Below are 18937 nucleotides of genomic sequence, written 5' to 3' on the forward strand. Positions count from 1 at the left end.
CCCCCCCCCCCCCCCCCCCGCAAACTTCTACAGGTTTACTTCTCAAATCAACTGATATTATTCTTAGTGTTTAAAGTTAGGACAAATGTAAATTTGTTTTCAACTAAGCTGAATAGAATTCTGACAGTGTTTTTAACAGTATTCCAAAGTACAGCGTGAACACTGAGTTAGTGATGGCAATCACTGTATACCCAGGCGATGTCTGAATGAGACGGGACGCAAAAGCACTGGGCTCCAGGTATGTTTGGAGTGTTCTAGTGTGCTCAGCGGGGCTTTGTCTTTGGCTGGCACCCCTGAGTGTGTGTGTGCCTGGGGCAAGCTCAGGATGTGTGTGGCTGGGAAGTGACATCTGAACCGTGTGAGACCCAGGCACCTGCTTCTCTGTGAAAGCGTCAGTCACTTTGGTTAAGTATCTTAATTAAAACGGATGGCAGAGAAAACTGTTGTGTTAATAGATATGCTTTTATTTTCAAGGAAAAGGTCTAGTTCCTCCCTGCCAACCTTTTGGTCTCTAAGACTCTTTTACACACAAAAATGACTGAGGACCCTGAAAAGCTTTTTGATTAAGCAGGTTTTATTTGTTTTCTGTGTTAGAAAGTAAAACTGGAGAAAGTTTTAAAATATTGTTGATATGTTTGGACGTATCAATGGCCATTGCTTGTTAACATTTTTTAATACAGTGTGTTACAAAACAAAGTTTTTAGTGGGAATATGGTTTCATGATGTTCCAAATCTCTTAAATGTCTGAGTCTGAAAAGAAGCTATGAAAATTTGCTTGGTTTGTTTGGAGTTTTGGCCTCACCACATAGCTTGTGGGAACTTAGTTCCCAGACCAGGGCTTGAACCTGGGCCCCCTGCATTGGAAGCATGGAGTCCTAACCACTGTGCCGTCTGGGAAGCCCTAAAACAATAATTTTTGATGCTTTATGTTCTAAAGGGAAAAACAGTCCCACCAAGAATAAAGGTTAATCACTTATGAGGAGCTAAGGGGTTCTCAGTTCACTGACAACCGTGTCCCGTTCCTCAGGCGTCGGTGACCCCATCTTAAATGACCAAGTGGACTATGATGGTGCTTCTGAAGGTTGGACCCTGAATTTAGAGAAAAGACATTGTTTTCAGGATATCTTTTACACCTACAATTATCATTGAGACTTCCCAGAGTGCCCCCAGAGAATCCCACAGGCCATTCATCTTCTAAAAAGAGAGATTATGTAGTTAATCAGCTTTGTTTGACATGTTAACTGTGGAAAGAGCAGCTGTCAGAAGAGGTGCTGGCTCAGGCTTCCTTGGTTTAGTTTACAGGAAAATGTAACACTCGTGAGTGTTGCAGAAACTCTGTGCTCCGTGGGGACGCCGTCGCTGCCCATAATCTGTTTATTCTCAGGGGAACACAGATCACAAGAGACTCGGGCCCTCTCCCGTCTGCTCTTGTTGGAGAAGTCCGTGAGTCGCCGCTGGCAGGCCCTGCCCTCTGGAGGCGACTCGAGGCTTTTCGGTGTGTACCCCCGGTAGAGGACAGACTCGGAGGCTCATGCAGGTGGTTATACCGGGCACTTGGAACTCGTGCTACTGCGAAAACAGGCTTCAGCAACTCCGAGCTGCGCCTGGAGCTCCGGTGAGGGTGTCCGGGCTCTTCTGGAGGCAGGCAGTGGGGGTGAGGCCACGGCGGGGACCTGCTGACTTGCTTGCAGCAGTGCTGAGATGGTGTTTATTCCCTAGATAAATGAGGAACCTTTCTCTTTCTGAAACTCTCTGTAGCCCATACACATCTGTTAGATGGAACAGACGTCTAGTTCCCCCGATAGAATTGTTTCCTCATTTTGCGTGGTGGCTCAACAGCAAAGAACCCACCTGCAATACAGGAGACCTGGGTTCTATTCGTGAGTCGGGAAGACTTCCTGGAGGAGGAAATGGCAACCCAGTCCAGTATTCTTGCCTGGGAAATCCTTACAGACAGACGAGCCTGGCGGGCTACTGTCCACGGGGTTTCAAGCAGTCGGACGTGACTTAGGAACTAAATAACAGCAACAAACCGTTACTTGCATAGGTTCAAGAGGAAGTTTTTTTTCAAACTTTTTAATTGTGGTGGAATGGATGCAAAATTATATATATAATCATGTTATGTGCGCAGCTCAGTAGCATGAATAAGGAATTAGTAATTCTCTAGAAACGGACATGATTTCTCGTGTAAGTGGAGCCGGGCAGCGTGTGTCTTCCTGTGTCTGGCTTGTTCGTTCGGTGTGACGTCCTCAGCGTTCCTCCACGTTGCCACAGGCGCCTGTTTCCTTTTTTTTTTTTGGATGTGGGGGAAATGTATGTCAACCTGCACTGAAGCCCCCACCCCCACTGTCCTGTCCAGAACCCTGCCGTCTCACCCGGGCCGCTGGCCATGCTCTGCCCCTGGGGTCTGACTCCTGTCACTTGGCACAGTGTCCTCTGGGTCCCACGTGCAGCAGGTGCCAGGACTTCCCTCTTTCTGAGGCTGAGCGAGGCTCACTGTGATGGGCGCAGTGTTCGTCCACTCACCCGTCGTGGACATTTGCACTACTGTCCTTTGTTCTTTTTACCAGGATGTAGTATAATTTGACAAATCAAGAGCCTTCCTGGGAATGTCCTATCTCTGAATGGTGCTTGTGCAAGCCACTGTGATATGCCACTTGTCTCAGAACTGAGCTGCCTATTAGGGAGCGAAGCCTGCAGAGCCCCTCAGGAAAGCCAGTCTGGGCCAAGGGTCCCCGCCTGCCGTGGTGGAAAGGAAGGTTGCCTCCTGCAGGCCAGGGAACCTGAGATGACCAGAGTGCCCAGGACAGAATGTACAAGTGGATGGTTGCAGAGCAGCCTTCCCGGTCCTCACCCACAGTGACCAGTCACCCACTCACACAGAGTGACCAGCCCAGGGGGGTCAAGTCAGACTGCTCTCTGGGGCAGTCCAGACGCGATCGCTGACAGCTCCCTGATTTTCGTTCTTGCCTGTGACGTGTGGCCAGTCTGGCCATCACATAGGTGGCCCTGGCCAGCAGGCCCCCAGCTCTCTCCTCTCTCTCTCTGCCCCACAGAACCGCCTCCCTCCCTTGTCTGCCACGCGTGAGTGTCTGATCAGTGTCCCTAGTCCCCTGACTGGGCTTCCTTTTCTCCAGACAAGTCCCATACGTTTAGAGGAGCTGCAGGTGGTGGGCCCTACAGCATTGCTTCACCTGTCTGCTGCCCTCAGGGTGGCAGAGTCCGACCAAGGTTCCTGGTGAAAATTTCCAGACAGAAGGTGATCTCGTGACCTTTGGTTGCTGTTCAGTCGCTCAGTCATGTCCGACTCTTTGCGACCCCAAGGACTGCAGCACGCCAGGCTTCCCTGTCCTTCACCAGCTCCTGGAGCTTGCTCAAATTCATGTCCCTTGTGACAGTGATACCGTCCAACCATCTCATCCTCTGTTGTCCCCTTCTCCCCCTGCCTTCAATCTTTCCCAGCATCAGGGGCTTAACTAAGGAGTTGGCTGTTCACATCAGGTGGCCAAAGTATTGGAGCTTCAGCTTTAGCATCAGTTCTTCCAATGAATATTCAGGACTGATTTCCTTTAGGATTGACTGGTTGGATCTCCTTGCAGTCCAAGGGACTCTCAAGAGTCTTTCTCTAACACCACAGTTCAAAAGCATCCATTCTTCGGTGCTCAGCTTTCTTTATGGTCCAGCTCTTACATCCATACATGATGACTGGAAAAACCATAGCTTTCACTAGATGGACCTTTGTCAGCAAAATTATGTCTCTGCTTTTTAGTATGCTGTCTAGGTTGGTCATTGGAGAAGGCAATGGTGCCCCACTCCAGTACTCTTGCCTGGAGAATCCCATGGACGGAGGAGCCTGGTGGGCTGCAGTCCATGGGGTTGCGAAGAGTCGGACATGACCAAGCGACTTCACTTTCACTTTTCACTTTCATGCATTGGAGAAGGAACTGGCAACCCAATTCCAGTGTTCTTGCCTGGAGAATCCCAGGGACAGGGGAGCCTGGTGGGCTGCCACCTATGGGGTTGCACAGAGTTGGACACGACTGAAGCGACTTAGCAGCAGCAGCAGCAGGTTGGTCATAGCTTTTCTTCCAAGGAACAAGTGTCTTTTAATTTCATGGCTGCAGTCACCATCTGCAGTGATTTTGGAGCCCAAGAAAATAAAGTCTCTCACTGTTTCCATTGTTTCCCCATCTATCTCCCATGAGGTGATGGGACCGGATGTCATGATCTTTGTTTTTTGAATGTTGAATTTTCAGCCAGCTTTTTCATTCTCTTTCACCTTCATCAAGAGGCTCTTTTATTTCCTCTTCACTTTCTCCCATAAGGGTGGTGTCATTTGCATATCTGAGATTATTGATATTTCTCCCTGCAGTATTGATTCCAGTTAGTGCTTCATTCAGCCCGGCATTTTGCATGATGTACTCTGCATAGAAGTTAAATAAGCAGGGTGACAATATACAGCCTTGACGTCCTCCTTTCCCAATTTGGAACCAGCCCATTGTTCCATGTCCAGTTCTAACTGTTGCTTCTTGCCCTGCAGACAGGCTTCTCAGGAGGCAGGTGAGATGGTCTGTTATTCCCACCTCTTTAAGAATTTTCCACAGTTTTTTGTGATCCACACAGTCAGTGGCTTTAGCATGGTCAATGAAGCAGATGTTTTTCTGGAACTCTCTTGCTTTTTCGATGATCCAGCGGATGTTGGCAACTTGATCTCTGGTTCCTCTGCCTTTTCTAAATCCAGCTTGAACATCTGGAAGTTCTCAGTTCAGGTACTGTTGAAGCCTGGCTTGGAGAATTTTGAGCATTACTTTGCTAGCATGTGAGATGAGTGCAATTGTGTGGTAATTTGAACATTCTTTGGCATTGCCTTTCTTTGGGATTAGAATGAAAACTGACCTTTTCTAGTCCTGTGGCCACTGCTGAGTTTTCCAGATGTGCTGGCTTATTGAGTGCAGCACTTTAACAGCAGCATATTTTAGGATTTGAAATAGCTCAGCTGGAATTCCGTCACTTCCACTAGCTTTGTTCATAGTGATGTTTCCTAAGGTCCCCTTGACTTCACACTCCAGGATGTCTGGCTCTAGGTGAGTGATCACACAATCGTGGTTATCTGGGTCATTAAGATCTTTTTTGTATAGTTTTTCTGTGTATTCTTGCCACCTCTTACATCTTCTGCTCCTGTCTCCTGGAGGTGAACTGATTTTCTGTTCTGTTTTTAACCTCCTCTGTATGTAGGAACCATATGGAATTGCCAAGCTTGACTTTTTGCTCTACAAAGCAGCAGTTCATTGGGTTTAGCCTAATACTGTGTATAAGCAGAGTGTGCTGTGCATGCATTTTAGAATGGGCTGCTCTGTTGAGACTGATCTGCAGACACGTGTTACTCTGTTTGGGTGTCTCTGCCATGCAAACAGAGCTCTCAGTCTTCTGTATTTTCCACGTTGGGGGCATAATCTTCTAAGATTTGGTCTGATGAGCTTTCACCCACACAGTTGTTTAGTGTGGAATTGACGCCATCCCGAAGCCTTAGTCCCGTGATTGTCAGGTAGACATTCTTTCTCCTCCTGTTATACACCTTTCCATGCAGCCATGGTGCCTTGGGGCCTGCAGCCAGGTAGGGTCTGCAGTGGGACAGATCCATGGAAACATCTAGGAATTGCTCATGGAGGAAGCTCAGCGCTCTTAAGTGTTCACTTAGAAACTGCCTGGGAACCAGATGGCCCTGTCTGCCTGACCAGTGAGCTCAGGGTGGGAGGCTGGACCTGAGGTGGGGGGTGGTCTTGGTCTCAGTTACAAGGAAACTCAGGTCTGTGGCCCGGGGTGCAGATGAGGGGAGCCAGAGCCCAGGTGACTCCCTGTTACTCCCTGCGGGGCCCCACACCCACCCTGCACGTCCTCTTCCAGGCCGCCCGCCCGAAACCCTGTGAGCCGGAGCCCACGAAGCTGCTTAGGCCATGGATTTGAAGGTCAGATGATGCGGTGGTCATGGCGGGGGTGGGGCGGGCCTGGGGTAACCGGAGCACACACGCCCTTGTCTGCTCACTGCCTGTGCCTGGTCGACCCTGGAAGGCAAGACGGGTTCAAGGATGTAGGGTCCTTGAGCGGGTTCAGGGTTCAGAAGGGAAGCTGTGGCTGGGCCAATCAGGAGCTCTCATCCATCTCCTTCCCACAGTGGCTTGGGTGGTGTCTTGGGGTGCCCCTCTCCCCCCGGGCCCTCCCTCCACACCCCCTCCAGCCCTTCAGGCACGGCCGCAGGTCTGGGGCCCTCCTGGTGACTTGTGAGCTTGGGCCAGCTTTCTGAATCTGAGCGGACAGCGTTGGGGAGGAGGTGTGCTTGGTGGGCGCTTCTGGAGCAGCATTGTGCCAGGCATGGGGCCTTATGCTTCCCAGCCTGGCGGGTCAGGAGCCACCCAGGCAGGAGGGTTTTGGGGAGTTGCCCCTGTGTGGCTTATCCCAGTGGCCTCAGGGTTGGGGGGATGGTTTGCTTTCCCCTTTTCCCTTTGACACGGGAGCGCCCCACAGTTGGGTTAGTGGGGAAACATCCATCAGCTTCCTCTTTCTCCCTGCCGTCAGAATTTTCATCCTCTAACAGGTTTTTCTGATTTTTCACCTTTGTTAAGTGCTCAGCTCAGCAGCATCAAGTTCACTCATGTGGCCATATCCCCGCCGGCTCTCCCTCAGCCCCGTCCAAGAATAGAGCCCCGGATCAGGATGACCTGGCCTCAGCGTGACATCTGCAAAGACCCCCATTTCCCAGTTAGGTCCTGCTCTCGGGTTCTGGGGGATGTGGTCCAGCCGCCACAGCTCCTCCTCTCCCGACCAGGACGCCTCCCGAGGCAGGGGGAGCACCTTCCGCAGCCTCTCAGCTGCCTTGTGCCCCTGGCCTCCCTGTGAAGACGTGGTGGAGCCATTACGTGCGTGTCCCCTTTTAGGGCAAATTCTGGAGAAGTTGAGTACCAATACATAAGCACTTATTTTATGCATTTTATTTAAAGCACTTTGCCCTCTAATAACTGTCAGAGCTCTAAGCGTTCTCTGGTTTTTTTTTCTCCCTTTTCACACTTGGCTGCACCGATCTTAGTTGTGGTACAGGATCTCCCGTCGTCGTAGCACACGAGGTTTTTAGTTGAGGCATATGGGATGCTAGTTCCTTGCCCAGACTGAACCCAAGCTGGACTCCCTGCCCTGGAAGCTTAGAGTCTTAGCTACTGGGCCACCAGGGAAGTCCCTCTGATTAATCAGAATATTTTTCTAATCTTTTCTAGTGAAAAATATTAAAGGAGTATGTTTACCAGGAGTACGTTTTACCAGGATCACTTTCTCCTCTTGGCCCTTTGGCCTAGGCTGTGAGCCAGGCGTTCCTGGTCTCTCCAGACGCCCTCTCACCCCAGCCCTGCCCGCACGTGCTCTTCTGGTTGTGGTGTCCTGCCTGTCCCCTGTGCTGTTCGTGGGCTGGCAGGGGGTTATCCACCTGAGGGTGGCCAGGCCTGCCCAGAGGCAGGTGGTGTTTGTGGTCACCAGCGCCCGGGTGTGCTGAAAATCTGCTTTGGCACAGTGCCATCCTGGGCCCAGGAGACAGTGGGAGCGGAGGCCAGCAGGGTTGGCCCCGACCCGTGCGCCTGCCCAGCCTGCCTCCTGCGGAGGCGGCATCCGGATCGCCTCTTGCACGGTTGGAGCCTTTCTCGACATCTGCAGGAGGGAGGCTGCGCACTGGCCCCTGCCCGCCCGGAGGGTGCGCAGGCCTTGGACCAGTGAGGCCAGGCCAGGACCACGTTCCCACAGCCCTCTCCTCGCAGGTTAGCAATGGCCCTGGCCTCGGAGACGAGCGCACCACGAGCCTGCTGCTGCTTGGCTTCCTGCAGAGCTCCCCCCACTCCTGCTTCCAGAGGGAGCTGGAGGCGCTGGGCCACGAGTTGTCTGGGTGCCTGTTCCATGACGACGAGCTGCAGACGGACGGCAACCGCAGCAGCTACTTCTCCGCGGCAGCGGAGACAGGTAGGCACGGGCCAGCCTCCTCGGCCCTGGGGCCTTCGGGCTTGGCTCCCCCGTCCGGTGGAGCAGGCCTCTCAAGAGTCTGATCGGTGAAAACCCACTCAGCTTCCGGAGGACTCTTGGCATCAATGTCCCCCATGGATTCACATCTGTGTGCTACAGCCATGCTGACCTCCACAGTCACCAGGCAGTGGGGACCCCAGGCTCGTTCCTAGGGCCGGGCTGTTCTCCCAGCTTCAGCTTACTCCCCAGGGAGCCTTTTCAAGTTGTGAGTCATCCTGTTCCTGGGAGGCCTGGCCTGGAGCCACCTCTTAGGAGGTCCCCACCAGCCAGGGCCCCCTTGGGGACAGAGTAGGAAGGTGTGGGGGCAGGAGGGGCTTTGCTGTCAAAACTGCTGTCCCTGGGGTCCCCCCTCTCACCACCCCACCCTTAGACTTCAGCGCCTCGCTGGAGGTACAGGGCAGGGCCCTCAGGTAGGAAACTGGCCTGTGGGTCAGGAGCCTGATGATGTTTGGCAGTAAAGCACAGGACAGGCCTGGCCGTGTTCACTCGGCTGGATGGGGAGGCCAAGGGGGCTGCTGGGAGGCGGTGGTGGCAGCTGGCGCAAACACCTGAGGGGGGCCAGGTTGCAGCGGCACCTTGGGGCTGAATGGTCCTGTCAACCAAGCAGTCCAGGTCAGAGGTCGTGGCTTATCCCCGAGCAGAGGGCAGGCACATGGGGGGTTCTGGGGGGAGGAGGGGACTACATGCAAGTCTCCAGGTCCAGGCATCTCACTGGCCCCGCATGGGGCAGGAGGAGGGATGCAGCACCCGCCCCTCTGAGTGTGTGCTTACCTGTCCTGTGCCCACCGTGCACTGAGCTCTGCGCTGTGTCCCGAGCCTGGAACCTTCTCTTCTGGTTGGGGGAGCTCAGAGCATTAGGAGGGAAGTGCGGAGTTGGGGGTGCTGGGCCTTAGGAGAGCAGACCCAGAGGCAGCCGCTGGGGCCATAGATCACCGCAGCTTCCTGGACGGCTGCTCATCCCCTTAGAGCGCTCCACTGCTCTAGTTGTGGGGGCTTAAGCAGTTGTGGGGGCCCCGGGGGAGGGTGTGAGCGGGCATCACCTGAATCTGCCTTGAATGGACGTTAGATTCTGAGCGTCAGGAGGAGGCGGTCCGTGAAGTCGCCCGGCAGCTCGCCCAGATTGGGGACAGGCTGGAGGGCAGCATCCGCCCAGGGATGGTGGCCAGCCTGGCCTCACGCTTCAGTGTCGGGAGCCTGTCGGAGGAGGTGAGTGGGGAAACCACGGGGCCACTGAGGTCTGTCCTCTGCCTCCTGGCAGATAGACCAGCGTGACCTTCCACAGAAGCTGGAGGGAGGATCAGCTTAGAGAATTGTCTCCTGGAAGAACTGTCACCGGGCCTCTGAAAACCTGAACCTCAAATCAGGCTCAGGAGTTGGGCGACAACACCCTTAGTGTCACGAGTACGACTCCTCCCAAAACGGGGCCTGAAACACTCGTGCCGGGCCCGGCGGGTCAGCTTCCTGCCCCCGGGAAGGCCATCCACTTAGGGAGCCTCCCGGTCATCGTGGCTCCCAGGCCACTGGTGCCCCGCCTCACTGTTGGTTCGGAAGGTCCTCTGGGGTCCAGGGGTCCACGGAGGCCTCTCCCTGCACCCGTGTGCTGGCCCCAGCCCTGGGTGGGGACTATGGTCTCAGGTGCCTTCGAGCAGGAGGACCCGCAGTGGTGTTGGGGCGGGGTGGGGCACACCTGCCCCAGCGGGAGGTGGTGGGTAACCACACCCCGCTTCCACGCGCACAGGACAGGAGGCAGTGCCTGGCGGATGTGCTGGAACAGCTCATGCGAACCTGCCCTGCGGACATGGACCATGAGAAGACCCGGCTCCTGCTCACTATGCTCTTGGCCAAAAAGATAGCCGACCACTCGCCAGCCTTGCTCCGAGGCGTCTTCCGCACAACGGTGACCTTCATCAACCAGAACCTGCTCGCCTCTGTGAGGAACTTAGTCCGAAATGTAAGACCCAGTGGTGGACGAGCCCTGCCTTGGTCTCCCTTTCCCCTACCCGCCCCCTCCCTGAGCGCTAGGATCCTCACTGTGGGAGTCATGGAGGAAGATGGTTGTGGCTATGAATGCCTTTTGAGCTTCCTCAGCCTAGTTACTGAGACGGCTGCTGTCATAGGCCCTTGAGCGCAGCTGGGGCAGGAGGTGGGGGTATGGGGGAGGGGCAAGCACAAGCGATGCACCCGAGCTGGGCTTCCCTGGTCTGGGCTCAGCGCCACCTGTTCACAAATGCGTGTCAGTCCAGTCGCTCAGTCGTGTCTGACTCTGCAACCCCATGGACCGCAGCACGCCAGGCCTCCCTGTCCATCACCAACTCCCGGAGTTCACTCAGACTCATGTCCATTGAGTCGGTGATGCCATCCAGCCATCTCATCCTCTGTCGCTCCCTTCTCCTCCCACCTTCAATCTTTCCCAGCATCAGGGTCTTTTCAAATTAGTCAGCTCTTCACATCAGGTGGCCAAAGTACTGGAGTTTCAGCATCAGTCCTTCCGATGAATATTCAGGGCTGATTTCTTTTAGGATGGACTCGTATAGTTTAAATTAAAAACATGCTTTACCTCGGGTGAGAGGTCGAAAGGGGGTAAAAATCACACATTTGTCTTCCAACCAGAGTATTAGAAGTCTGGTTTCACAGACCAGCTAGAAGGGAAATAGACATGCCTTGTCTGTAAACTTGAAGATACTGGTGAGTGGAGTTTTGTGTGTCAGCAGCACTGCTCAGGTGTCTGACCCTTTTACTATGTCGTGATGAGCCAAGCATTCTCTGTGCGTGGCTGTGAAGTTACATAGTCATTTACAACCGGAGGGTGACACCAAGTCGGCGTCAAACCAGGCTGAACTGGTGGAAGGAGAGAAGCCTTTTTTAACAGCTTCCAGACCCTGCAGGGCTGCAACAGAACCTTAGTAGAGCCGCTTGGGTGCTGACTGTGGGCCTGAAAGTGTGGAGTCCTGGCTCAGCGACCCTGGCCCACCCCAGCTCCTCCTCTCTCGCTCCAGGAGATGGACTGAGTGGACCACTCAGCAAAAGCACGACTGTGAAGACGCCAGGTGGTATCAGCATTGTGGCTGCTGCCTCCATGGACATGGAACTTCGGCCACTGATCCAGGCTCAGAGAAGACGGCCGAGACGATCACGGAATGTCACCTCACCATTTTAAAGCCCAGGGCTGTTTGACTTGCTGTGTTAAGGTACTTGGACGAAGATGTTCTCATGCACCTGTGGATATTTCTTCTGCATCCATCCCCACACTGTGCCTTTGTCTGCTGTTGGCCGGGAAGGTCTCCACCTGAAAATCACGAAAAGCAGATTGGGACTTCCTGGTGGTCCAATAGTTAGGACTCTGCACTTCCACTGCTGGGGCCTGGGTTTGATCCCTGGTTGGGGAACAGATCCCACAAGCCTTGTGGTGCAGCCAAAAAAGAAAATAAAAGCTAACTGTTCAGATAGAAAACAAGAACACACTTGTTTTTAAAAAAACTTTACTTTTTACAATAGTGTGGGACTTACCAGTGGTCTAGTAGTTAAGGCTGTGCTTCCACTGCTGAGGCCTCGGTCTGATCCCTGATTAGGAACTAAGATCCCACCCGCCTCACGATGCAGCCAAAACGAAGGGCCACTGCCTGCCATGTCCGAGGAGGACCGGGGAGGGCTGGAGGGGAGTCCCTGTGCTCCTTCGAGTGGGAAATTACCCTGTAAACAGCCTTCATACCAAGCAAGTGCAGGCTTTCCTTTTAAGGACCAAACACCACAAGAGGTTCTGGACTCAAATAATGGGAAACCCAGGCCTCAAGTACTCCAGTCAGGAACAACAGGCAATTAAAAGGTATAGAGGTGATTTAAAGGCCCACGGTAACCAGTCTCCAGGGTAACTAAATGCACCCTTTTCTCTTTGACAGAAGTCAAGATTTTGATACAAATTCTAAGCTGCTGAAACAGCTACTGCCTATCTGTTAGTGATCTTACCTGCACACCTTCCGGCCCCGCACCGGGCTCATCTGTGCCTAAGAAGCTGCTTCAGGCAGAACAGGTTTCTAGGCATGAAAGATGGAAGAACAGATGTACACATTCAGCGTCTGTGGTAGTTTCCTTTCCTAGAGACAGAATACAAGCAGCACCCAGAGCAATCGGGACTTCCCTGGCGGTGCAGTGGTTAATACCTGCCTTGTAATGCAGGGGACACAGGTCAGGGAACTGAGACCCCACATGGGGTTGCAGGGTGGTGGGGGGAGCTAAGCCCCTGCAATTGCTGAGCCCACATGGCAACAGAATATCCCACATGGTGCAGCCAAGACCCAGTGCAGCCAATGAAGGAAACACTGACAAAAGCAGTCACCTCCCACCGAATGAACCTGGGAGCACTTACAGTTAGAAAACAGCACAGCCTCGTCCGCTCCCAGCAACAAGCGGCGCCTAGGGCTGGGTCTGTGTTCCACGTGTAGTTCATGCTGGGTGCGGCTCCCGGTCGCAGGTCACTGGCGACAGAAATACCCATGTTAACTGTGAACATGATGTCCTGGGGAAGGAGGCAAACATGAGTAACAAAGTACTAACATGTTCTTGTCGCCAAAACCACTTCTCTATTCCTTGAGTTCAAACTTACCAGAAAAGAAAAACAGCTACATGGTTCAGTGTCAAATGCACAGCACAGGAGGGCCGGGCCTCAGGCTGACAGCTGCAGAGCGGCGCAAAGTCTAAATGCAGGTAGTGTGGTCCAGCGTCCGGGAACACATCACCCAGGTTTAAAGGGTTCACCTCGGTGGGAACACAGTGAGTCACTCAACACACAGTCAGTACAGCTCAGCAGGGAGTTCTCTCTCAGTAGGGGGATGATTCTCTTCCAGGAGCAGTTAAAGCTGTTGTAAAAGAAGCTCTAAAGCACCAAATAAGCCCACTCTCTCTTAAGACACTTCACCTTACCTACCACTGTTCTTATGTTAACTCAGTAATCCTCTCTTTTGATAAAGTTCACGCAGGTTTTGGTGTCAGATTTTCTAGACCAAGTGAGAGATACTGTTGGTCACGAAGCAAGCCGCGTGGCTCTTGTCCCTGCGGCGGTCTCTCATGTGGACGTCCCGACCCCAAGTGTGTCCTGGCCGTCCAGCTCGGCCTGTCCTGGCAGCTGGCGCCTCTTAGGTCAGGATCCTTGTGCACAGAGGGCGATGTACATGACGACTTGAATTAAGCAATGGTTACAGAAAACGACGCTCAGTCGCTGGAAGTCTGGAGGCGGGCTTGCTGTGCACAGGGGCTGCTGAGGACCCAGCACGCAGGGCTGAGCTGCCTCTGGGGTCACAGCCCTGGAGCCACTTTATCCTTGGCAAGTTCACCAGCTGTGCCCGCTGGGTCTCGGGCTGCTGTCAGACAGCAAGGCTCGTGGTCTGGAGGGAGCCCTCCTGAGTGCAGGGCAGGAGTTACCGTGTGGATGGAGTCTTCAGTCCTGAACTTCACCTCCCGTGCGTTCTCCCGACGCTGCTTCCAGCAGAGCATGCTCTTCCCAGAGCTGAGCTCTGCGCCTCCCCCAATGCCAGGCACAGACGCAGGTGAGGGGAGAGCAGAGGGGCTCAGGCAGGAAAGGGGCCGCCTCTCACCTCAGCACTGTGGAGGGGTGAGGGGTGGAATCCACACGCCGACCTCCGTCAAGGAGGCACAAAGAAGCACTTTTTTAGTCTGAAGGAAATGGACAACTAAGACATCAGGAGAAACACAGGAGGCCCAGGAAAACAGTGAGCTGTCTGTCCCTTTGGTGCTGGCCAAGGACCCAGCCCCTCCAGGCACAGTGGGTGAGGAGGTGTCAGCATGCTCTCTGACCGCGCAGTCTCCCGCGAGCGTGTGCCCCATGCACTGGGAGGGCCCCGCAGGACACACCAGCGCCTCATCTGACACCAGACAGGCGGCGGTGCCGACGTCCGGAGGCACCCTGGGACCAACCGGGCTTTTGTGGGCCCAGACTGTTACCATTTACCACAGAGAACATAAACCAGCATTCTTTAATTCTGGTGTTTTCCTCAAGAAACCTTGAGTGGCTTTCGCCAAGTCATGACCTTCAATAGCACAGTAAGAGTGCCGGAGACCCACCAACCAGAACCAGCAAGGGCTTGGCACAGAGAAAGCCCCGCTCCAAGGCGGAGTTGCCTGGGTCACACTGAGCACTCCACCCGGCCCCGCCTCACTCCTGCAGTGGAGTAGGTGGACCCCAGACCCCACCCCTGGCAGCACAGACCCCACCCCCGCCCACGGCACAGAAGCAGCCCGGCTCCCATCGGAGCTTCCGCATCTTCAGCCAGTGGGTTTGAGGATCCAGAGTTTAAAAATGTAAACGCTGGAAGGAAAACGTTATAAAAGGGAAAAGGACAATGCCGACGCGGCAGACCACACGGGAGGAGGAAGATGAGCTCCACAACACGAGCCCCACTCGCTCTCCGGCTCCGCAGTCCAGGTGCAGAGCTCAGCACCTCCCTCCCCAGGAGCCACAGGTGCACGCCTGGGGCAGTGCACGCACACACGCACTTGCACACACACATGCTCCCAGCCTTTCTGGCCAATCTGTAAACAGTACTGCTTTATGAAGATTTCACCTCAAAAAATAAAAATAAAGCACATTTAAAACATCAAGTTTTGGTGATGAAGATAGGTAATGTAATTTTATTACAAATTTCAGGATCTAAAAAGTAACCTGTTACATCGACTAAGGTAACTCTGAGATGACCCGTCTCAGGCACGGTCCTGCTAGTGACTCGACCTCAGGGGAGAAGAGACGCAGTCCCCCCGCCGCCCGCCACGCGGGGCGCAAGCAGTGCACGAGGCTACGCCGTGTCCCCGGCACACGCCCACCACCACGGCCGTGGCTATCCCTCTGGCCTCTGGGCTGCGACGAGCTCTGCGTGAGCCTCCTGAAGGACAAGCAGCCGCCTCAGGGGTGGCCTCCCTCCTGCTTTTTAACTCCAATGGTATTTAGGAGACTGTGCTGAAGAGTGTCCCCTGGGCTGGAGCCCAGCACAGGAGCTCTTAGTACAAGCAGCAAAGAGGGGCCGTGTGGCCAGTGAGGAGTCTGCAGCCAGAACCCAGGCTGACCCAGGCCACAGACAGTGACTGCTGGAGACACCCCCCGCCAGGCGGCCACCCACAGAGGGGCTGGAAGCCACCTCGGGAGGTCGGCCAGGCTACCCTCCTGCTTCTGCACGAGACAACTTGCCCCCAGTCACGGGCAGGGCCTGGGTCTCATATTTACTTTTTAAAAGACTACAGGCAGCATCTTTATGAGGGGAGCCGAGGGAAGCATTGGGCAAGCCTCTCCACGGGCCGGCAGGGACCCGTGTGGGGAGGGCAGGGCAGTACCTGAGAGGCGGCAGAGACCGCAGAGCACTTGGGCTGCGGGACCGACGGGAAGAACAGAGGAGCCTGGAGGAGGGGTTGCAAAGCGCACATTCTTGGCAGAGGGGAGGCTCCAGGCTGGAGCGCGTCCACAGCCGAGGGGCCCACGGCCAAGCCCTCCTGCCTGGCCCCCCGGGTGCCCACGAGAACCCTCTGCCTCTGAGGCTCTCACGGGACGTGTTACCCCGGGGATGTTTGGCAACATCAGGAGGTGCTGTCACCAAAGGGGAAGGTGCTACGGGGGCCAACGGGGAGGCTACGCACCCTCGGGGGCACAGGCGCTCACAGCCTGGGTTGCCCAGCTGCCACAGACAAGCTTTGGAAGCACTTTACACCCTAGACCTGAATCTCACAGGAACCCAGGCCAGGGACCGCCCAGCAGACCGCATGCGCAGCCTCTACCTCAAGCCCCGACAGGCGGGCCGCCCCTGCCCTGCTGACCCAGCCCCTCACCCAGAGCGTCCTGCGGACGTCCAACCAGCTGCTGCCCATTCGGATTCAGTCGAGACCACTAAAACCTTCCTGCTTGTCTTTCTCCTGGTCCCCGAGTCCTGGCAGCAGGTCACGGCGGACCCCGAGGAGGAAAACCTATTTCTTCCGCAGAGCCAGTGCCAACCCGACCGCCACTGCTAGAATGGCCATGGCGGCCGCCCCTCCCAAGAGCAGGAGGGACTTGCCCTCGGGCAGCGGGCCGGCCTTCTCGAGGTCGCCTGGGCGGGGCCCTACCCTAGGCGGCCCCTGCCCCCCGGTGGCCTCCTCCCGACTCAGCGGGGCTGCGGGGGGCTCCACTGGCGACTTGGGTGGCAGGACCCCCTCCCGCTCCGGTTCAGAAGCTTCTGCTGGGGCTGCTTCTGCCTCCTCTTCACCGAGCTCCACGAACAGGGATGTCGTGGGACTGGCCCTGGGGACGGCCGCCATCAGGGCAGGGGCCGGCGCGGCCGCCTCCCCCACGCCCTCGGGGATCTCCTCCCGCTCCACGTGCACGATGTCGGAGTTGGAGGAGTTGTTCTCGCTCTTTGCGGCTCCGTTGCTATCCAAGCTCTTGACCTCTTCGGGGTCCACTGTGACCTGCTGCCAGGACTCGGGGCCCAGGGACACCGGCAGGCTCTCCGTGTGCCAGCTCTGGCTGGCGGACAGCGACACGGGCAAGCTCTCGGCCTGCCAGGAGGCTGTGGCCGTGGTGGGTGACTCCGGGGGGCTGACGTGCGTGGAGCCGTCGCTGGGCAGAATGTAGATGTCGTTGCTGTCCTCAGCGGCGCCCGCGGGGCACTCCTCCTCTGACTCCAGGTTGAAGACGGTGCCCTAGAAGAGAAGCAGGCGGTCAGCACAAGGGCACTAAAGCAACTTCCGCGGACACCAACCGGGAAAACTCCCTCCCAAGCTGAGCCTGAGGAACACACACACCATTTAAAATGATGGCGTTTCTGGACTGAACGGGCTCGCCTGCAGACCAACACAGAGGAGGAGTTTCCAACAAGACGGTTCTCGAAGCATGTCCTCAAAGCTGCATCAGCACAACGCTGATGCATATCCTATTCAACTTCACACATATTTAACAGAGTAAATAACGGCCCAGCAGAGGGAAGCAGCACAGGCAGGCAGCTCGTGCTGCAGGCTCACCACTGGCTCAGCAGACCAGGAGAATGTGTCTTGGCAGCAGCTGGGGAGGCAAGGTGAGTGCGAGCCTGGCCCAGCAGAGGCCCAGAAACATGGACCAGGGGACTAACAAGCCTGGAGTAACCAGGGAGGGGCTGGCAGTGGACAGAGGCTCAGAGCCACAGCCTGAACTCCGCTGCAAGGGAGCGCTTGGTCACAGATGGAGCCACCTCCCGCCCTTCCACTGGTAGGAGCCACAGAGAGGCAGCGTGGCCGTGGCCACGAGCTCCGGTCACAGGGAAGAACAGACTCAATTTTGGTTCTTAACAAATTGACCGTCTAGACATGAAGACGAGTCATGCATTTCACGTGACACCAGCAGCCCTGAGGCAGGGAACACATGGGGACCAGGGGCTCGCGTTGGAGATGGACGGGAGGTCTCACTGTGGATGATACCACGGATGGTGACGAGAGGCTGCAGAGCGTATGTGAGCACACTGGCTCCCACTCTTTCAAGGAGAATAATCTGTTCTCCAGCCAAGACCAGACACTTTCCGGTCAGATATGGTCAACTCCCCGCGTCCTTGTCCTTAGAGTCACATCTGCTGATGCTCTGTGCACCCCTGGTTCTGCAGTCACAGGAGGCATGGCTCCACTGGGCTGGGAGCACCTCACGAAAGCCGTTCAAGCTGACTCCAGAGGCCCTGAGAGTCAGCGTGCTCCCCGAAGGGCACTCCCAGCAAGGGCTGAAAAGAGAACCTCTCACAGCAAAAAAAGTGAAAAAAGTGAAAGTCACACAGTCGTGTCCAACGCTTTGTGACCCTATGGACTGTAGCCCGCCAGGCTTCTCTGTCCACGGGATTCTCCAGGCAAGAATAGTGGAGTGGGCTGCTATTTCCTTCTCCAGGGAATCGAACCCAGGTCTCTTGCGTTGCAGGCAGATTCTTTACCAACTGAGCTACTAGGGAAGCCCAAGAGTTGGTTTAAAAAGCAAAAGCAAAACAAAGGAACCATAACAAAAGAGGTAAAAATTTTAATCCTCAGAAAGGAGACTTTTGCTAATTTTTGTTTTTGGCCACTGGGCATGTGGGATCTCAGCTCCCCAACCAGGGGTTGAACCTGCACCCGCTGAAGTGGAGGCGTGGAGCCCTAACCACTGGACCACCAGGAAAGTCATCCTTTGGTACTATTTTATTTAAGGCTCGAAGCCCATCGGAGCCCAAACAAGTGAAATGGAAATCTCAAAAGTTCCATTATGATGAAATGAGGGAAAAGTTAAACTAAGACAGCATTTAATAGAAAGTTACTTTTCTCTTCATTTTTAACAACTCAAAGCTGAGAGTTAAGAACCTTCTGTCCTGTGTCTAGAAGACTTCTTCACCACACAGCACTATCAGCAGAGCTGTCAAGACAACAGCTCGGGGAGAGCGAGGGGCTCCACACCAGTCAGGCTCAGCCGCGTTTTCCCTGCTGTCACGGACTCTCTACCCTACAATTTATTTCTGCATGTGGGTCGTGACATTTTAATGATGATTCACCAAAAATTTTATGCTTTATGTAAGAAGTTTTAAAGAAAGAATAGATGATCACTGAAACTTTTGCTTCTGGTCAGCCAAAGCAAGAATCTCAACCGGAGGCCTCTCCCGCGACAGTCACTGTCGCTAACGGAGAGCAGGCTGTCTCAGAGAGAAGGCACCAGGGGGCAGCGCACCACCAGCTTCAGGCACTGTCGGCACAAAGCGCTTTTATCACTGGGAGCAGCTGTATCTTCAGTCCCACTGACACAAAAACAGAGGAACAAATTCAAGGGCTCAAAAATATATAATTAATTGGGACCAACGAGATTTTAACAGAGAACTATGTTCTGTTTAAACAGATGGCGCCCAAGAAGTAGGAACTCGCCCAAGGCCCCTCA

The 18937-nt window shown here is 54.8% G+C and overlaps 2 protein-coding genes across 15 annotated transcripts in view; one reads left to right on the plus strand and one right to left on the minus strand.

The window, feature by feature from the left end:
* Positions 1-13040, plus strand: part of BID (BH3 interacting domain death agonist) — a 19221-nt gene extending 6181 nt beyond the window's left edge. For 2 of the 3 annotated variants that reach the window (XM_040233643.1, XM_040233644.1), the window contains exons 2-6: positions 5905-5966; positions 7797-7995; positions 9122-9261; positions 9794-10006; positions 11052-11343. In XM_040233643.1, coding sequence (XP_040089577.1) covers positions 5955-5966; positions 7797-7995; positions 9122-9261; positions 9794-10006; positions 11052-11063 — 576 coding nt within the window. In that variant the 5' untranslated portion in view covers positions 5905-5954 and the 3' untranslated portion in view covers positions 11064-11343. Of the gene's footprint in view, positions 1-5904; positions 5967-7796; positions 7996-9121; positions 9262-9793; positions 10007-11051 lie in introns of all 3 variants that reach the window. The other variant, XM_040233642.1, reaches the window with a different exon arrangement.
* A 1628-nt stretch (positions 13041-14668) lies between these two features.
* The window catches only part of BCL2L13 (BCL2 like 13), a 48280-nt gene continuing 44011 nt past the window's right edge, over positions 14669-18937 (minus strand). For 10 of the 12 annotated variants that reach the window (XM_040233631.1, XM_040233641.1, XM_040233635.1 and 7 more), the window contains one exon: positions 14669-16728. In XM_040233631.1, the coding sequence (XP_040089565.1) occupies positions 16015-16728 (714 nt within the window). In that variant the 3' untranslated portion in view covers positions 14669-16014. The remainder of the gene's footprint in view (positions 16729-18937) is intronic. The other 2 variants (XR_005719749.1, XR_005719748.1) reach the window with 1 other exon arrangement.

This window comes from Oryx dammah, unplaced genomic scaffold (genome assembly GCF_014754425.2).
Source record: "Oryx dammah isolate SB20612 unplaced genomic scaffold, SCBI_Odam_1.1 HiC_scaffold_29, whole genome shotgun sequence".
Taxonomy (NCBI): Eukaryota; Metazoa; Chordata; class Mammalia; order Artiodactyla; family Bovidae; genus Oryx; species Oryx dammah.